At 39.6% G+C, this 15218-nt stretch overlaps 1 protein-coding gene across 1 annotated transcript; it reads left to right on the top strand.

The window, feature by feature from the left end:
- Positions 1–7859: 7859 nt before the first annotated feature.
- LOC124663279 (transcription factor bHLH123-like) lies at positions 7860–9854 on the top strand. The gene is made up of 7 exons (XM_047201004.1): positions 7860–8074; positions 8183–8528; positions 8657–8779; positions 9004–9069; positions 9242–9307; positions 9444–9503; positions 9600–9854. Exons 1-7 carry the CDS (start codon positions 7860–7862, stop codon positions 9741–9743), a joined length of 1020 nt encoding a protein of 339 aa, XP_047056960.1. The 3' UTR covers positions 9744–9854.
- Positions 9855–15218: the final 5364 nt, after the last annotated feature.

Below are 15218 nucleotides of genomic sequence, written 5' to 3'. Positions count from 1 at the left end.
TAACTTCTGTGGCACATGAAATATGCGTCACAGAATTCCAAAAACGTACGCCACAGATATGCAGTTTCCTAGTAATGTAAGCTCAGCAAGAGTCCAAAGATTTCTCTAAAACCACTTCTTCAGGACACGTTGTTTTTGGGTTTAACTTCATCCACACGAGAGCCGCATGATTGTTTGTGTACATTGGCTAGCTAGATATTCTAAACTAATCAATGAAAAAGCGAGGCACTGATGACCATAAACTAGCTAGGTACCAGCCACACACACCCATCCAAGCTAATTACACCTATAGTCCTACAACATGGATACGATGTGAAGGTATGTTCCTAGAACTTGCAAAGACTGAAGTTGTGGTCCTACAAGTTTCAACAGGGTGATCATTGGTCCTAGACAATCCGGAGGTGATGCATGGACGCCACATAGTTAAAGGGAAATGTGATGGCCATTCAGCTATTTTTTCTAAAGAATACCTGAAGAGATTTATTCCAATGCGATAGATCCACATCTTTATTTATGAGTGGAAAAAATAAAAACTCTCCCCGCGTGGAATCCCCTCTAATCCCTAACCCTAGAGAGTGGCGAGCTACGGCCAGGGTGAGCGGAAAGCTGCGGTAAGGGTGTGCAACGAGGGAAAGCTAGCAAGGGCACAAACAATAACGGTGAGTAGCGAGGTAGCAATTGCTGGTGATAGCGTTGGCAGAATCAGTAGGGGTGACGGCGAGGAATGGAATGTGCCTCCAATATCTACTACCCTATGTCGATCAAAACGCTGACAAGAGTGGTTCTCCTGTTGCTCTCTGCTGTGTAGAGTAGTTCTCTTATTTTGGAGATGAAACTCAAACTTAACTTAACTTGTGAAAATATGTTAAATGTTTGTATGATAAAATCTAACTAGCTTATGGTGAAGATCAATCAATTGGAGGTGGGGTTAAATGCCACAAGAAGTTGCAGAAAATGAGAAACAGAAATGTGAGAGATATTGAGGAAAAAAAACACTTAGCTTTTGGTTAAGATAAATCAAATGGAAATTGAGGTAAAGCAAAGAAAGGCAGGGAAGAACGCAATGCAAAGAACACATAAACTAAGATTTTATTAGAAGTAATGATAGTAGAGAGATAGCATTTGCGATCATTTTAGCTTGTTGTTTGGTCACGTACTGTGTTTGTACATGTGTACTATTTGGTGATTAAAAAATTGACTACTGCAATATGTTATTTTGTATGTGCTCAATCTTGCCTTAGTTGACATATTGACTGATTCCTTTTTTGCAATCTAATTTGCTTGCAATATTTTCTATTGTTTTCATTCTATTTGGCAGTGAAATGAAAACCAACTATATTGCTTTGCTAACTAATGGACTAAATAAAAGTCACAGATATATTACTTTGCTAACTAATTGTCAATAGGCTATAACTTATTCTGGAAGCTTTTCTACATAAAAAATTTACCTTGTAGATGATCTATTCATTTTAGTATCTTTTATTTATTTTCTATCATCTATTTTTTCTATTTATGCCTATAAATATACATTTTCTAAAAATAATTAGAGGAACATTTGAGCAAAAATTAGGTGGCGAGGAATACTATACAAATTTCCGCTATATCAAATGGATCTTAATTTAGGTTGTCCTTCCCACTTTAATTCATAAAAGTCATGTCTTTACATGGGCATGGTTGACCACACATGCATAGGTTGAGCTTTCAACACTACACTCCCTATTTTGGTGACTTGTTTCAACTCTATGCTTAGCATGAATCGAAAGATTTATTTAAGTGCGAATATATCCCGTCTTTTAGTTATGAGTAGGAAAATAAGAACACTCGTGAAAGGACCCATCCAATCCCTAACCCTAGAGACCGGTGTATTGCGGTCTGGGTAAGAATGGAGTTGTGGCTAGGGTGAGTGGCCAGGGCAAGCTAGATAGGTGACACAAACAAAATGAAGGTGGCGACGGTGAGCGGTGACGTCGCAGGTGGCTGCGATGGCGTTGGCGGAAGCAGCAGGGAAGACAATGTGGAATGGAAGGTGACCTCCATTGTCTACTACCCTACATCGATGAAGACACTAACGAGAATGGCTGGGCTAGAACTTGTAGTTTTTTTTGATGTTGTCCTACTCTCCGCTTTGTAGTAAAATTATCATATTACGAAGCTAAAAGTGAACTTAACTACGACAAATATGTTAAGTTTTTGTAGGATAAAATCAAACTATCTTATGGTGAAGATCAGTTAACTGGATATGGGGTTAAATGCCATTAGCAATTGTACAACATGAGAAGGAGAAACTTGAGAGATGTTGAGGAAGAAAACAGGTAGCCTTTGGTTAAGATAAATCAAATGGACCTGGATATAAAGAAAATGAAGACATGGAATAAAGCAATGCGGAAATCACATAATGAAGTGCTTACAAGTAGAGGCGGGAATGAGAAATCATTTATGATAATTTTAGCTTGTCGTTTGGCCATGTATTTTGTATCTGCTCTAATGATCGGGGATTTTTGTGAGTGATCTTGTTGTGTGTGAGTGAGAGTGTTATGTGTGAGAAAGTGGTATGTGTGTAGTCTTGGTTGAGAAATAAAATTGACTATTGCAATATGTTTTTTTGTATGTGCTTGTCTAGCCTCAGTTAACAAATTGACTGGTTTCCTGTTTTGCAATATGATTGGCTTGCAATATTTCCTATTGTTTTGCATTCTATATGGTAGCAAAATGAAAAATAATAGTTAGCAAATATATTGCTTTTCTAAGTAATGGAGAAATGAAATTGCATATACTGCTTTGCTAACTAATGCTCATGAGGCCGTAACTTCTTCCTGGAAGCTTTTCTACGTAAAATTGTTATCCTGTAGATGATCTGTTCATTTATATATTGTTTTATTTATTTATTTGTTTTTCTTTTTTTGTTCGTTCATGTCTATAAATTTATATTCTAAAAACTAACAAGAGGAACACTTGGGAAAAATTTAGGTGATGAAGAATACTCTACAAATTTCCAGCAAATCAAGTTAACCTAATTAAATTGTCCTTCGTCGTTCAATTTACAAAAATCATGTGGTTACATGGACATGGTTGACCACACACATATCGTTCGTGTTTTCAACATTGTACTATGTCTTTCGGTTACCTGTTTCAACTCTAAGATCTGCAAGGTTCCAAAAAAAAATCTAGCACCACTCCTTGAGGACGCGAAGTGTCTAGATAGATATTCCAATCTAATAACCAGATCATAAAACAGCTAGTAGCCAACCATGCAACCCGTCGTCGTCGACCCAAAGGTCAAAACTCTCACAAGTCATAACAAGTTAGATCCCCGTGTCCTGTATCTGAAACTGAACTTCACAAGTGCATATTAGATAAAATTTCGTAGGATAAAATCTAACTAGCTTTTGGTGAAGATCAATCAACTCGAGATGGGGTTAAATGCCATAATCAGTTGCAAAATGTGAGAAGTAGAAATGTGAGAGGTGTTGAGGAAGAAAACATGAAGCTTTTGGTTAAGATAAATCAAATGGAGACGGAGATAAATAAAAGAAATGCATGGAAAAAATTGCAGAAAGCACATAAGGAATAGCTTAAAAGTAGAGATAGGAGAGTGATATCATTTGTGATCATTTTAGCTTGTTGTTTGATCATGTATTGTTTTTGTGCGTGAGTGATCTTGTTGTGTGTGAGTTAGAGTGTTATATGTGTGTACTATTGGTTGAGTAATAAAATTAACTATTGTGATATGTTATTTTGTATGTGCTCGATCTTGCCTTAGTTGATAAATTATATGATTTCCTTTTTTGCAATCTAATTTTCTTACAATATTACCCATCATTAAGGGAAGGAAATACGCTTGGAGCAATATGCAAGAGGATCCACTATTGGAACAACTGGATTGGTTTTTCACCTCTCTGCATTGGACAACTTTCTTTCCATCAACAATTGTCACCACACAAGGAAAACCAACTTCTGATCATGTACCTTGTGTCATTAATATCAAAACCTCTATTCCTGCCACTAAAGTTTTCATATTTGAATCTTATTGGGTTGCTCACTCTGGTTTCCAACAAAGACTGGAAGAAAGTTAGTCCAAACCAACTCACAAAAATAATAGTGTTGCTAATTTAAATGCTAAATTTAAGAGGCTGAGATATGATGTTAAACACTGGAGTAAGTCAATTTCAAAGTTAACCATATGTATTCAAAAAACCAACAATGCTTTGCTTGAGCTAGATATTATTGAAGATTGTAGGCCTGTATCACTTGCTGAAACAAATTTCAGGAAAATTCTCAAGCAACATCTGGCTAGATTATTGGAATATCAGAATGCATATTGGAATAAGAGATGTACCATCAGGTGGACTAAATTTGGAGATGAGAATATAAAATTATTTCACTCAATTGCCACTGAGTGCCGCAGAATAAATTCAATAGAATCTCTGCAGAGCACTGATGGAAATTGTGTGACTAAACATTCAGATAAGGAGAAGTTAATATATGAGACTTATAATCAGAGGCTTGGAACTTGCTCTACTCCTACTATGCAATTTAATCTAGAGGATTTGATTGAGCCAACACCTGGTCTACATGCATTATCTTTCCCTTTTACTAAGGACGAAATTGATAATGTCATAAAACACATGCCTGCAGACAAAGCACCTGGGCCTGATGGATTTAATGGAAAATTTCTTAAAGCTTGCTGGAAAATAATCAAGGAAGATATTTATCAACTTTGTTTTGAGTTCTATGAAGGGAAATCGAATTTGGAGAGTATTAATATGGACTATATTACTCTGATACCAAAAACTGGTGTCCCTGAAGGAATAAATGACTATAGACCAATCACACTCCTCAACTGTGTACTCAAAATTATAACAAAGTTGTTGGCTAATAGATTGCAGAAGGTAGTCTTACAAATTATCCACAATAATCATTATGGATTTCTTAGGGGAAGGAATATACAAGATTGCCTTGCATGGGCATATGAGTTTCTGTATCAATGTCAAAAGTCTCAACGGGACATTATTCTCTTAAAACTGGACTTTGCAAAAGCTTTTGACACTATTGATCATTCCGCTATGATAAAAATAATGAAGCAGATGGGATTTGATGAAAAATGGCTCTAACGGATACATATAATATTCTCTTCCGGAAGTTCTGCAGACTACAAAATGGAGTCCCTGGCAGGCAATTTCACTGTAAGAGGGGACAAGGGGATCCTTTATCTCCTCTTATCTTTGTACTAGCTGCTGATCTGCTACAATATGCCATTAATAAAGCATTCCTTCAGGGATCATTAAAGCTTCTATTTCAATCTGATTTCATCAAGGACTTTCCAGTAATCCAGTATGCAGATGATACACTAATTATTATGCAAGCATATCTTGTTTAGATCTCTATAATGAAGGATATCTTAAATAAATATGCATTGTCTACTAGGCTGAAAATCAATTTTCATAAATCCTCACTAGTGCCAATAAATCTTTCAGAAAATATTGCTCAAAATATGGCTGCACTATTGGAATGTAATATTGCTGCTATGTCATTTACTTATCTATGTTTTCCCTTGGGAACAACAAAGCCTTCTGTACAGGAGATGATGCCCCTGATAGATAAACTTGAGAGGAGAGTTTCTGCTTGCTTTCTCAAGATGCCTTATAGTAGAAGAGTCTTTGTGGTGAATTCTCTCATTAAATCCATGGCAACTTTCACTATGTGCTCTCTCAAGATTAACCCCAGGATTTTGGAGACTGTTAAAAAAATTAGAAGACATTGTTTATGGAATAAAAAAAAAGGATGGGGAAAAATGCAATTCATTGGCAGCTTGAAATATGGTTTGCGGACCTAAAAAGAAAGGAGGGCTTGGGGTGTTAAACCTTAAAATTCAGGACCAGGGATTGCTTTTGAAATATCTGCATAAATTCTACAACAAGGTGGATACTCCCTGGGTACATTTGATTTGGAATACTTATTACAGAGGACATATCCCCCATGCTTTATCCCCATGTGGCTCCTTTTGGTGGAGGGATGTTTTCAAATTAACACCCATTTTTCGAGGGATTGCATCAGGTAAAATTGGAGATGGAACCACTACACTTTTCTGGAAAGATTTATGGTTGTCTCAAATTAATGCTAAAAAATTCCCAAGAGCTTTCTCTTATGCCACCAGGGAAGATGTTTCAGTTCAAGGAATTTTGAATGCTTCCAGCCTCTCTGATAATTTTTTCCTCCCTTTATCACCTGAAGCTATGGCTGCGCTTAGGTTATTACAAGCACAAAATGTTTCTGTGCAACTCACAGTGAATTCTCATGCTACCTGGACATATGCATGGGGATCTGATACATACTCATCAAGATTATACTATAAATACGGTTTCAGAGAGATCACTCCACACAATACTTTTAAGTGGATCTGGAAGTCCAAATGTACTCCCAAGCTAAAGTTCTTTGCCTGGCTGGTACTGTCTGATAGATTGAACACAGTAAATATGCTGAGAAGAAGACACTATCAAATCAACTCCTCATACGAGTGTCTGCTGTGTGATAAAAAGTTGGAAGAAACAATTGAACACATGCTCTTTCATTGTGAGTTTAGTACTTCCTACTGGGATACACTGAACCTCCACTGGCAACAGAATGGTACACGGCTGCAGATTGTATAAAAGGGGAAGGCACAATGGAAAAACTGATGTTTATGGAAATCTTCACTGTTGGATCTTGGTGCATATAGAAATAAAGGAATGATATGATCTTAAAAAATATAGCCCCAACATTAGACTCCTGGAAAAGAAGATTCAAAGAAATTTTCCCCCTGCTCATTCATAGTTCAAAAGAAGAGTTACACACTTTCATCATTGAGCTGGCAAATAATCTTTAGAAAGTAGTTTCTATACTCGGAGCTTAGATACAGAGGGAGCCTCCCTCAAAAATTTAACATGTATGATGTAACTTTTACATATATAGTAATATAAAAGCAGTAGGAGCCTTTCCTACTGTTAAAGTTTCGAAAAAAAAAGTATTGCCCATCATTTTGCATTCTATTTGCTAGCCAAATGATAAATCACAATCATCAAATATATTGCTTTGCTAACAAATGGGGAAATAAAAATCATAGAAATATTGCTTTGCTAACTAATGGTCATGAGGCCTTCGTGGAAGCTTTTCTACATAAAATTGCTATCTTGTAGATTATCCATTCATTTATGTATTGTTTTATTTATTTATTTGTCGCCTTTTTTGTCTATTTATGTCTATGAATTTGCACTTTCTAAAAACTAACAAGAGGAAAATTTGAGAAGATTTAGCTCTTTCTAAAAACTAACAAGAGGAACATTTGAGAAGATTTAGCTGATGAAGAATACTCTGTAAATTTCCGCCAAATCAAGTTAACCTTAATTAAGGTTGTCGTTCCCACTTGAATTCACAAAAGTCAAGCCGTTACATGGGCATGGTAGACCACACATGAATCGGTGGCACTTTCAACACCGCATTTCCAATTTCGGTGACCCGTTTCAAATTTCAACTCTAAGCTCCGCAAGGGTCCAAAGATTTCTCTGGCACCACTCCTTCAGGACGCGAGGTGTCTGACTTTGACTTCCATACACACGACAGCCGCGTGACTGTTTGCGTACACTGGCTAGCTAGATATTTCAATCTAATCACCGAAAAAGCGAGGCAGTGACGATCATAAACTAGCTAGGAACCAGCCACGCAACCCCGTCGCCGTCGACCCAAAGGTCAAAATTCTCACAAGTCATCAGAAGTCAGAGCCCCGTGTGCTCTTCACTGCATCACAAGTCCCACACTGCCGAATCCCTCGCTACGGTCAGCATATATACATCTCAGATTAATTCCACTGCATCAAGGCGTTGGCCATGGCTGAGGAGTGGTGGAGCTCGGCGCGCACCGGCGGCGTCCACGCGTTGGCGTGCTCCACGACATCGCCGGCCACCACCGAATCAGGAACTACCAGGCTGCCGACGACGAATACGATGAGCTCCCAGCTGCAGCCTGGCCTACCAGACTCCGCCGCAGCCGCCTCGTCGTTCTTCCTGGACGATCCTCACATGGACTGGACGCAATCCTTGATGTAAGTACTGTGCAGACATCGAATTGAACTAGCTAGCAGCCTTCTTCCTCTCCTCCCCTTAATTACATACTGCGACAACGTTGATTAGCTTCTGATTATACCACGCAGGGGCGGGAGAATAGCGGCATCGGAGGCCCCGACGAGCTTCAACGCGCTGCTCCACCTCCAGGGCGACGCCAGCCGCCAACTCCTGCTCGACCAGGCGCCGGCAGCGCCTCCCGTGCCGCCGCCGACACTGTACTCGGAAAGCCACTACTTCTCCAGCTTGGACAGTAGCTACGGTGACACGCCGGCGATCTGCCAGCAGCTGCTGCTCAAAAGCTCGGTACCCCCTGCTGCGGAGCAGCAGCAGTTCCCTAGCTTCTTCAGCTCGTCGGGGCTCTTTGATGCGCGGGCTCAGGGTCAGGGATCGCCGTCGCTTCTGTCGCAGGCTCAAAAGCCTAAACCCCTCAAGGTCTGTGGCCGACACTGCTGAATTCCCGATTAGCTTAACCTGAATACGTTATGGCAAAATTGTTGTGTTTGCGTACTGTATGATCGAACTAGGGTTTCTTCTAACTTTGTTTCTGAATTCCGATGCAGTCCAATACTGCCACTCAACCTGCGGTTCAGGACGCATGCTCGTCGTCGGCGGCGAGGAGAAATTCCCCTGCGGCAGCGAAGAAGCCCCGCATCGAGACGCCGTCGCCGATTCCGACTTTCAAGGTGCGTGAGCGGCGATCCCAAATAACCGCTCCATCGATCAGGATGTCCCCACTCCCCGGCCAGCCCTCCCCCAAACTAATTAATTTACTCGTTCTTCCACAGTTATTTTTCACACACTGATGGAATATACTTTTGTTGAATGTTGAGCTACTGGTCATCTCTGCCATGCCATCGAGTGAACTATAATGCCTACGCTGGATTGCTTTTGATTGCTGTGCGTGCAGGTGAGGAAAGAGAAGCTTGGGGACAGAATCACCGCACTCCAGCAACTGGTCTCGCCTTTTGGAAAGGTATCCTTTCCTTCCAGCCGTTCCTTGCTAATTTCGTTCTGTGTTCTCTGCATCATTGCCTACGGAGCAGTTCACTTTCTTTCGTTTCTGTTTATTGTTCTACAATTATCTATGCCAGTGAGTTGATGAGTATTAATTTGTACCTTTCCTGCATCGAACCGCTGCTTTTTAGACTGATACGGCATCGGTTCTTCACGAGGCCATCGGATACATCAAGTTCCTTCACGATCAAGTCGCCGTAAGTGCCCAAATTCCATAAGAAACCCCTAAATGCATGGTCCAATTTTTTGTGTTCCTACTTTACTGATTCCGAAACAATTAACGAGCATAAGTACTCTCATGATGAACACGCTACATGTTGGGTTTGTCTGCAGTCTCTGAGCTCGCCGTACTTCATCAGCTCTGGCCGTGCCGTCCAGGGTCAGCACCAGCAGGTAATTATGTTCTCATGTAGTTCTCTTATCTGCAAGCGTATGTAGTAACTTTGTACTCCTTTCGCACATATAAATTTAACTTTTTTCACGAACTAGGGTTCCGATAATGAGGGAGGCGTGGCGAAAGAGGACCTGCGGAGCCGAGGCCTGTGCCTCATCCCGGTGGCGAGCACTTATGCGGTGGCGAACGAGACGGCGCCCGAGTTCTGGCATCCTACCTTTGGAGGCACATTTCGATAGACAGGCTTAGTATCTGGTAGCATATTATAGCTAGCTAGGCCAAGGCATTTATACATGCTTGCGTGTCTGCTTGTTAAGCAATGTGTACTCATGCCATACCAGTAAAACGCAATGTTGAAGCAAGAGCAAAAAATGCTTTAAGCAATCAGCAATGTGCTGTGAAAGTGAAACAATGTGCATAATGCACCGAAGGAAACCAAAACCAATAAAGGAAATAATTTTGGGGAGAGTTTACTCGCTACAAATTCAATATAAATTAAAACGTATAGGTCAGTAACACATTTGGACCAGGAACGCATGGTCTCAAAATCTGGACCAGGAAACGTCTAGTCTCAAGATCCTGAACCACGTAACTCCGATATGCTTTGACATAAAAAAAATTGTAATATTTGAAACTCTTGAGAAAAAAAAATCAAGAACGTATACTTACTCAGGTAGATTTTTTGTAAAATAATAATGTCTATTTGCCAAGTCTTTTTTTAAAACAAGAAGCCTACAATTTAAATTTCAAAGGTTACGCTCATTTTTAAGTTTTATTGTTAAGTTTTAGCACTGTTTCCTCTGTGACGTCATAGGTTGCAAGAATCTGTTCCTATGAATGTGCACTGGTCATGTGGCTGAGATTTTCAGAACCGACATCCCTGATTTCAAAAATTGCTCTAAGAGCTCATTTGGTGCCCTTCATTTCATTTGGTACAAATGAAATGAAATGAAACTGGTGCTATTATTTCATTCGGAAAATCTACAAAAATGGCATGGTACCAAGCTCAATTAATGTTAGGCATGGGGTGAAATCCATGGAATTATCAATTGAATTATTGTATGAATTCCGTGGTAGCCAATTGGGCTTCTTCGATTCATAGGATCCGTATAGGAATTATGTAGGATTTAAATTCAATGAATTTTTTTCCTACACTAGTTGTTTGATTCATAGGAACATATCCTATATGAACTAATCCTATAGGAATCTTGTAGTGCAAATCCTATAGAAATAAAACATTAGGTCATACCTCATAGAAAATTTCCTTTGCACAATCAAACATAACTCATCTTTCTATAGGATTCAATTAGCCATGACATCTCAATCCTATGTTTTTTCTATTTCTATAGTTTTCCTATCCTATGAATCAAAGGAGCCCTAAGTTGGTTCTTGGAATCACTTATATGATTCCAGTCTCAATTGATATGGAAGCCAAACGAGGTCCAATATTTTTGTATTTACATGTGAGGGGAACTTGTTCGGTCGTCGCTGCCTTTTGTTAATGGAACAAAAGTATCAAGAGCCAATTATTGATATATTTAGTATAAGATGGCGCATGTTGACATTCACACATAAATCTAGGTAGCTACTACCTCACAACCAAAAACATTTTGGCAAACTTTCTTGATATATTTAGTATAAATTTAAAAGAACATGAAGAATTTTTTTGGGGCAGGTGGAGAAAGATAATCATACTCCAAGCAACTTTACAATAGAATAATGACATTGCTAGTAGTACTGAAAGGTTTGGGCGGTAGGAGAATTAATCCGGAAATGTTGGGAACATGTGCTTAAATCTGGAAGAGAAAGGACGGGTTGGTTTTAGATGCAGCTTGCAGCAGTTAGTGTTGTTCATTCTCTGGTACAAATGAGTAATCGGAGTATACACTAGAGAATGCATGGTAATAAATTATATTGTCGTGTTCATTACTTCATTAACAAAGTGTACTACGATCTCTTGTTTAAGTTTTTGGGGCACTAATAGATCACTAACATATCTACACTAATTGTTGGCTACCAACATGTTCCTTCTTATATCTTTCTAACATTTGCAACAGTCGGATTTCATTAGTAAGGTCTGGAATTATTCCCCTTTCTCGAATTGACAGGATTGCTTGTGCAGCTGATTCAAATTGGTCTCTATATAGCGCCGTAGAAACATACCACCCCTCAAATATTTCAGTACCGCTTCAGAAATACTACGACAATCGATATTAGGGACACCAGATACTGTTATACTCATTGCTGGTCATAGCTAGTCTCTTCACTAGGGCACTGTACATTCCTGACTAGCACTTCCCATGCTGATAGACAAGCACTGCTCAGAGCATGTCTTCAACCTCAACATGGGACTGGTGGCATTCTTCAGCCGTATCTTAGATCATCTCCAACCGTTGGCGCTCTCCACGGCCAAATCCAACGCTAAATAGCGTCGGATTAGACAAATGTTTCGACCGGGGAGCGCCGAAGTTCAAGCCGTCTCCCCGGTAGACACCCTCTGTTCGGCGTTTTTCAGAAAAAAAACGTCCCTGGAAACGTGCCTGGCTACCAAATATCCAGCACAGTTCGGCGAATTTGACCATTTTTACCAACATTTGGCTTATTTTTACAAATAAACGTTACAGTTCAACAAAAGAAGCAAATAAATTGACAAGTTTTCAAACAAATCAAATGGAAACTAGTTGGTGTTGCCTCGAAGAGTTCATATGTGCTCCACGAGATCACCTTGCAATTGTTGATGCATTGTGGAGTCCTGACGCATAGCGATGAACGCAACCCACGATACCGGCACCTGGTGATTAGGTTGTGCAAGACGACCCTCTCTGTCATATGGTGCAGCTTGTTCGCTCAGAGGAATCAGATAGTTTCGCTCATTCTCGATAATCATGTTGTGTAAGCACACACAACAGTTCATCACCTTCCACATCTGATCTTTGGACCAAGTCAAAGCGGGGAACCGGACTACAGCAATGTAGTGGTAGAAATGCAGTGGTACAAATACATTAGTTTGTGTAGTGTAGATGCAGTAACCTTTTGGAGATATGCAATGTTGGAATGTGTAGTGTAGAAGCTATGCAATAGTCCCTGTAGTGGTAGATGCGCAGTACCTATGTAATGTTGGAATCTATGTAACCTTTTGGAGATATATGAAATCAATGTCATAATGTCATCAGTTGTAGCTCTGTTATGTTCAAATATATATGGAAGCTTTTGTTGAATGAACCATAATGTTGGAAGCTGTTGGTAAAAGATTTTGCTGCTTTTTGTTACAGGAAGCATAATGTCTGGATTATTGCTCAATGAACTAAAGTAGCTACTGTCTTGTACCATTATGTTACTGGAAGCATGATGTTGTCTGGAAGCATATGTCTGGATAAACAAGATTATGTCTGCAAGCATTAAGGTATTTCCTGAATGTAATTTATCTATCAGTTGCTATCCAAGCCAGTAGCCACCAGTTGATTGTGTGTGCATTGACATAATTCCAGACAAGCATATGTCTGGTACCAATCTATCAGTTGCTATCCAAGCCAGTAGCCAGTAATTGATTGTGTGTGCATTGACATAATTCCAGACAAGCATATGTCTGGTACCATATTACTGCATTATGACATTTAAAAAATGCAGCATATAGTCTGGTACCATATTGTTGCATTATCAGTGAACTAAAGTAGCTAATGTCTGTACCATAAGCAAGCATATGGCTGCATAAACAAGCATATGTCTGGAAGCATACATGTTGCCATGGTATTTGAGTCTTTGTATAGTCGCCGAGTCGTTTTCGAAAAATCACGGCGACTCGCAACTATGCAGCGACTTATGGCAAAATTATTCATAGATCTATAATTCAGTGTATCTATTATTCATAGATCAAAATTTATTCAGTTTTTCTAGTATTCAGGATCAAAATTTATACTTCATACATTAAAAATTCTACTTCATCTTGGATTCCTGAACTCATCAAGCATATTGACTTTCTTTGGTATTGGAGTTGCAAAATCACTTATCATCTTCTTCTTCCAGTTCACTTGTCTTTGCAGCTCTCAAAGTAGCCATGAGCTGAGCTCTATCTCTAACTTGTTGTTGCATCTCAGCCCTTTTGGCAGCTGCTTGTCTAGCCTTCTCAAGATCCCGCTTCTCTTTCTCAGCTTGCCTTCTCTCTGCTGCTTCTTTCTTCTTCTTCCCTGAAACTTCTTTTCTGACCTATGGCAATGTACAAAAATGTTGTAAATACAAAAGAATTTTATTACCACATGATAAATCAAAACTTAAATAGAATTAAATATTTATCACCTCAGCAATGATCCTTTTGGTTTCAGCTTTCGCTTTTTTGTTGATTTCGGCCTCCATTCTTTTCTTCTCCTTTTTCTCTGCAATTTCCTTGGCTCTTGTTGCTGCCTGCTCTGCCTTCTTCTTCTCTTGCTCAATCCTCTTTGTAGCTGCTTCCTCTGCTTTCTTCATCTGTGCTGCATATTTTGCTTCAAGTATGGCTAACTTTCTGTCCTCTGCAGCCTTGTTCTTCTCAGCCTGCATGGCCTGCAACTTTTGAGCTAGCTCACCTTATCTAAGTATGGTGCTGCCAGCAGATGATGAAGAAGGCCCACTGTTTGTCATGTTGTTCCTTACATCTGCAATGAATGATGACTCAGGAGTTGGTTGTGCCTCCATATTTCTGACAAAAGGAACCTGCAACAATTACGACAACAGTTTTAGTACACTTACAAAAACATGTTCAGAGGCAAGATATTGTGACAAATAGCACAAGCTTTCAACCAATAACCTGCTGAGAGAGGTTTTCAACCACGGTGTGTTGGTATGTATGACAATTTCAGGGTCTGGTTCATTGCCAGGAGGTACAACTGGCTGTGAGGCTGTAGGTTGTGTTGGAGGCACATTTAATTGTTCTGGACCTGGAAGTGTCAATCCATGCTTAGCCCAGTAGCATCCACTTATATTATGATCGGGCCCTCCACAATAGCTGCAATGAATGATGACACCCCTCCTAGACACTTTTTTTTACCTCCACCTCTACAATCAACTTCACCTGGTGCTTTCCTCCTTGTCTTAATGGGCCTGCCCACATGTTTCTGATAGAATGGTGGGAGTATAGTAGGGCCATCCATTTTCTGCCACTCACTCTTATCTTTACATGGATACACAATATTTTCATAAGCTCTGTTATGCATCTCCACTGAATAGCAATGATCAACAAGTGATAGAGGATCTATTCTTTCCTTCCTGATGCAAGAAAGAACATGTGGACATGGGATTCCACTCTTCTGCCATATGTTGCTAGTGCAAGTCTTTGCCTTGAGATCAACAATGTAATCAATTGGAGTGGAGCTCATCATTTCCGAAACTACAAATAGCCCATCCCCTGCTCCATCAATGTATGAATGGTTTGCCAATTCCACATTCTTCTCTACCTTCTTCTTTATTTTCGGGAAAACGGGACCTGTCCATTTAATCTCCTCATTTTGCTTGTTGTAGTTTCTTGTCATAACTTGTGCCTTTATTCTCTCAAACATAGACAGCACAGGTAGCTCTCTTGCTTCTAAGATGTACCTATCAGAATGTAGCGAAATGTTGTAAATAATATTGCACCAAAATTTAAGTAGTGAAAAAGCAAAATGTTAACAAAAAAATCCATACATGTTGAATACTTCGCAGTTGTTGTTGAGCAATATGTCACACTTTGGCAGGTCATTCTGAAA

Source organism: Lolium rigidum, chromosome 6 (genome assembly GCF_022539505.1).
Source record: "Lolium rigidum isolate FL_2022 chromosome 6, APGP_CSIRO_Lrig_0.1, whole genome shotgun sequence".
Classification (NCBI taxonomy): domain Eukaryota; kingdom Viridiplantae; phylum Streptophyta; class Magnoliopsida; order Poales; family Poaceae; genus Lolium; species Lolium rigidum.
Note: the sequence above shows the minus strand (reverse complement) of the source record. Positions and strands in the feature narration are given on the sequence as shown.

What these genes read in the sequence shown, in the direction of transcription:
- LOC124663279 (XM_047201004.1), top strand. Translation starts at nt 7,860, where the DNA reads ATGGCTGAGGAGTGGTGGAGCTCGGCGCGCACCGGCGGCGTCCACGCG. An exon ending in GACTGGACGCAATCCTTGAT is followed by an intron (nt 8,075 to 8,182) that starts GTAAGTACTGTG and finishes TATACCACGCAG; the next exon opens with GGGCGGGAGAATAGCGGCAT. An exon ending in TCCTTCACGATCAAGTCGCC is followed by an intron (nt 9,308 to 9,443) that starts GTAAGTGCCCAA and finishes GTTTGTCTGCAG; the next exon opens with TCTCTGAGCTCGCCGTACTT.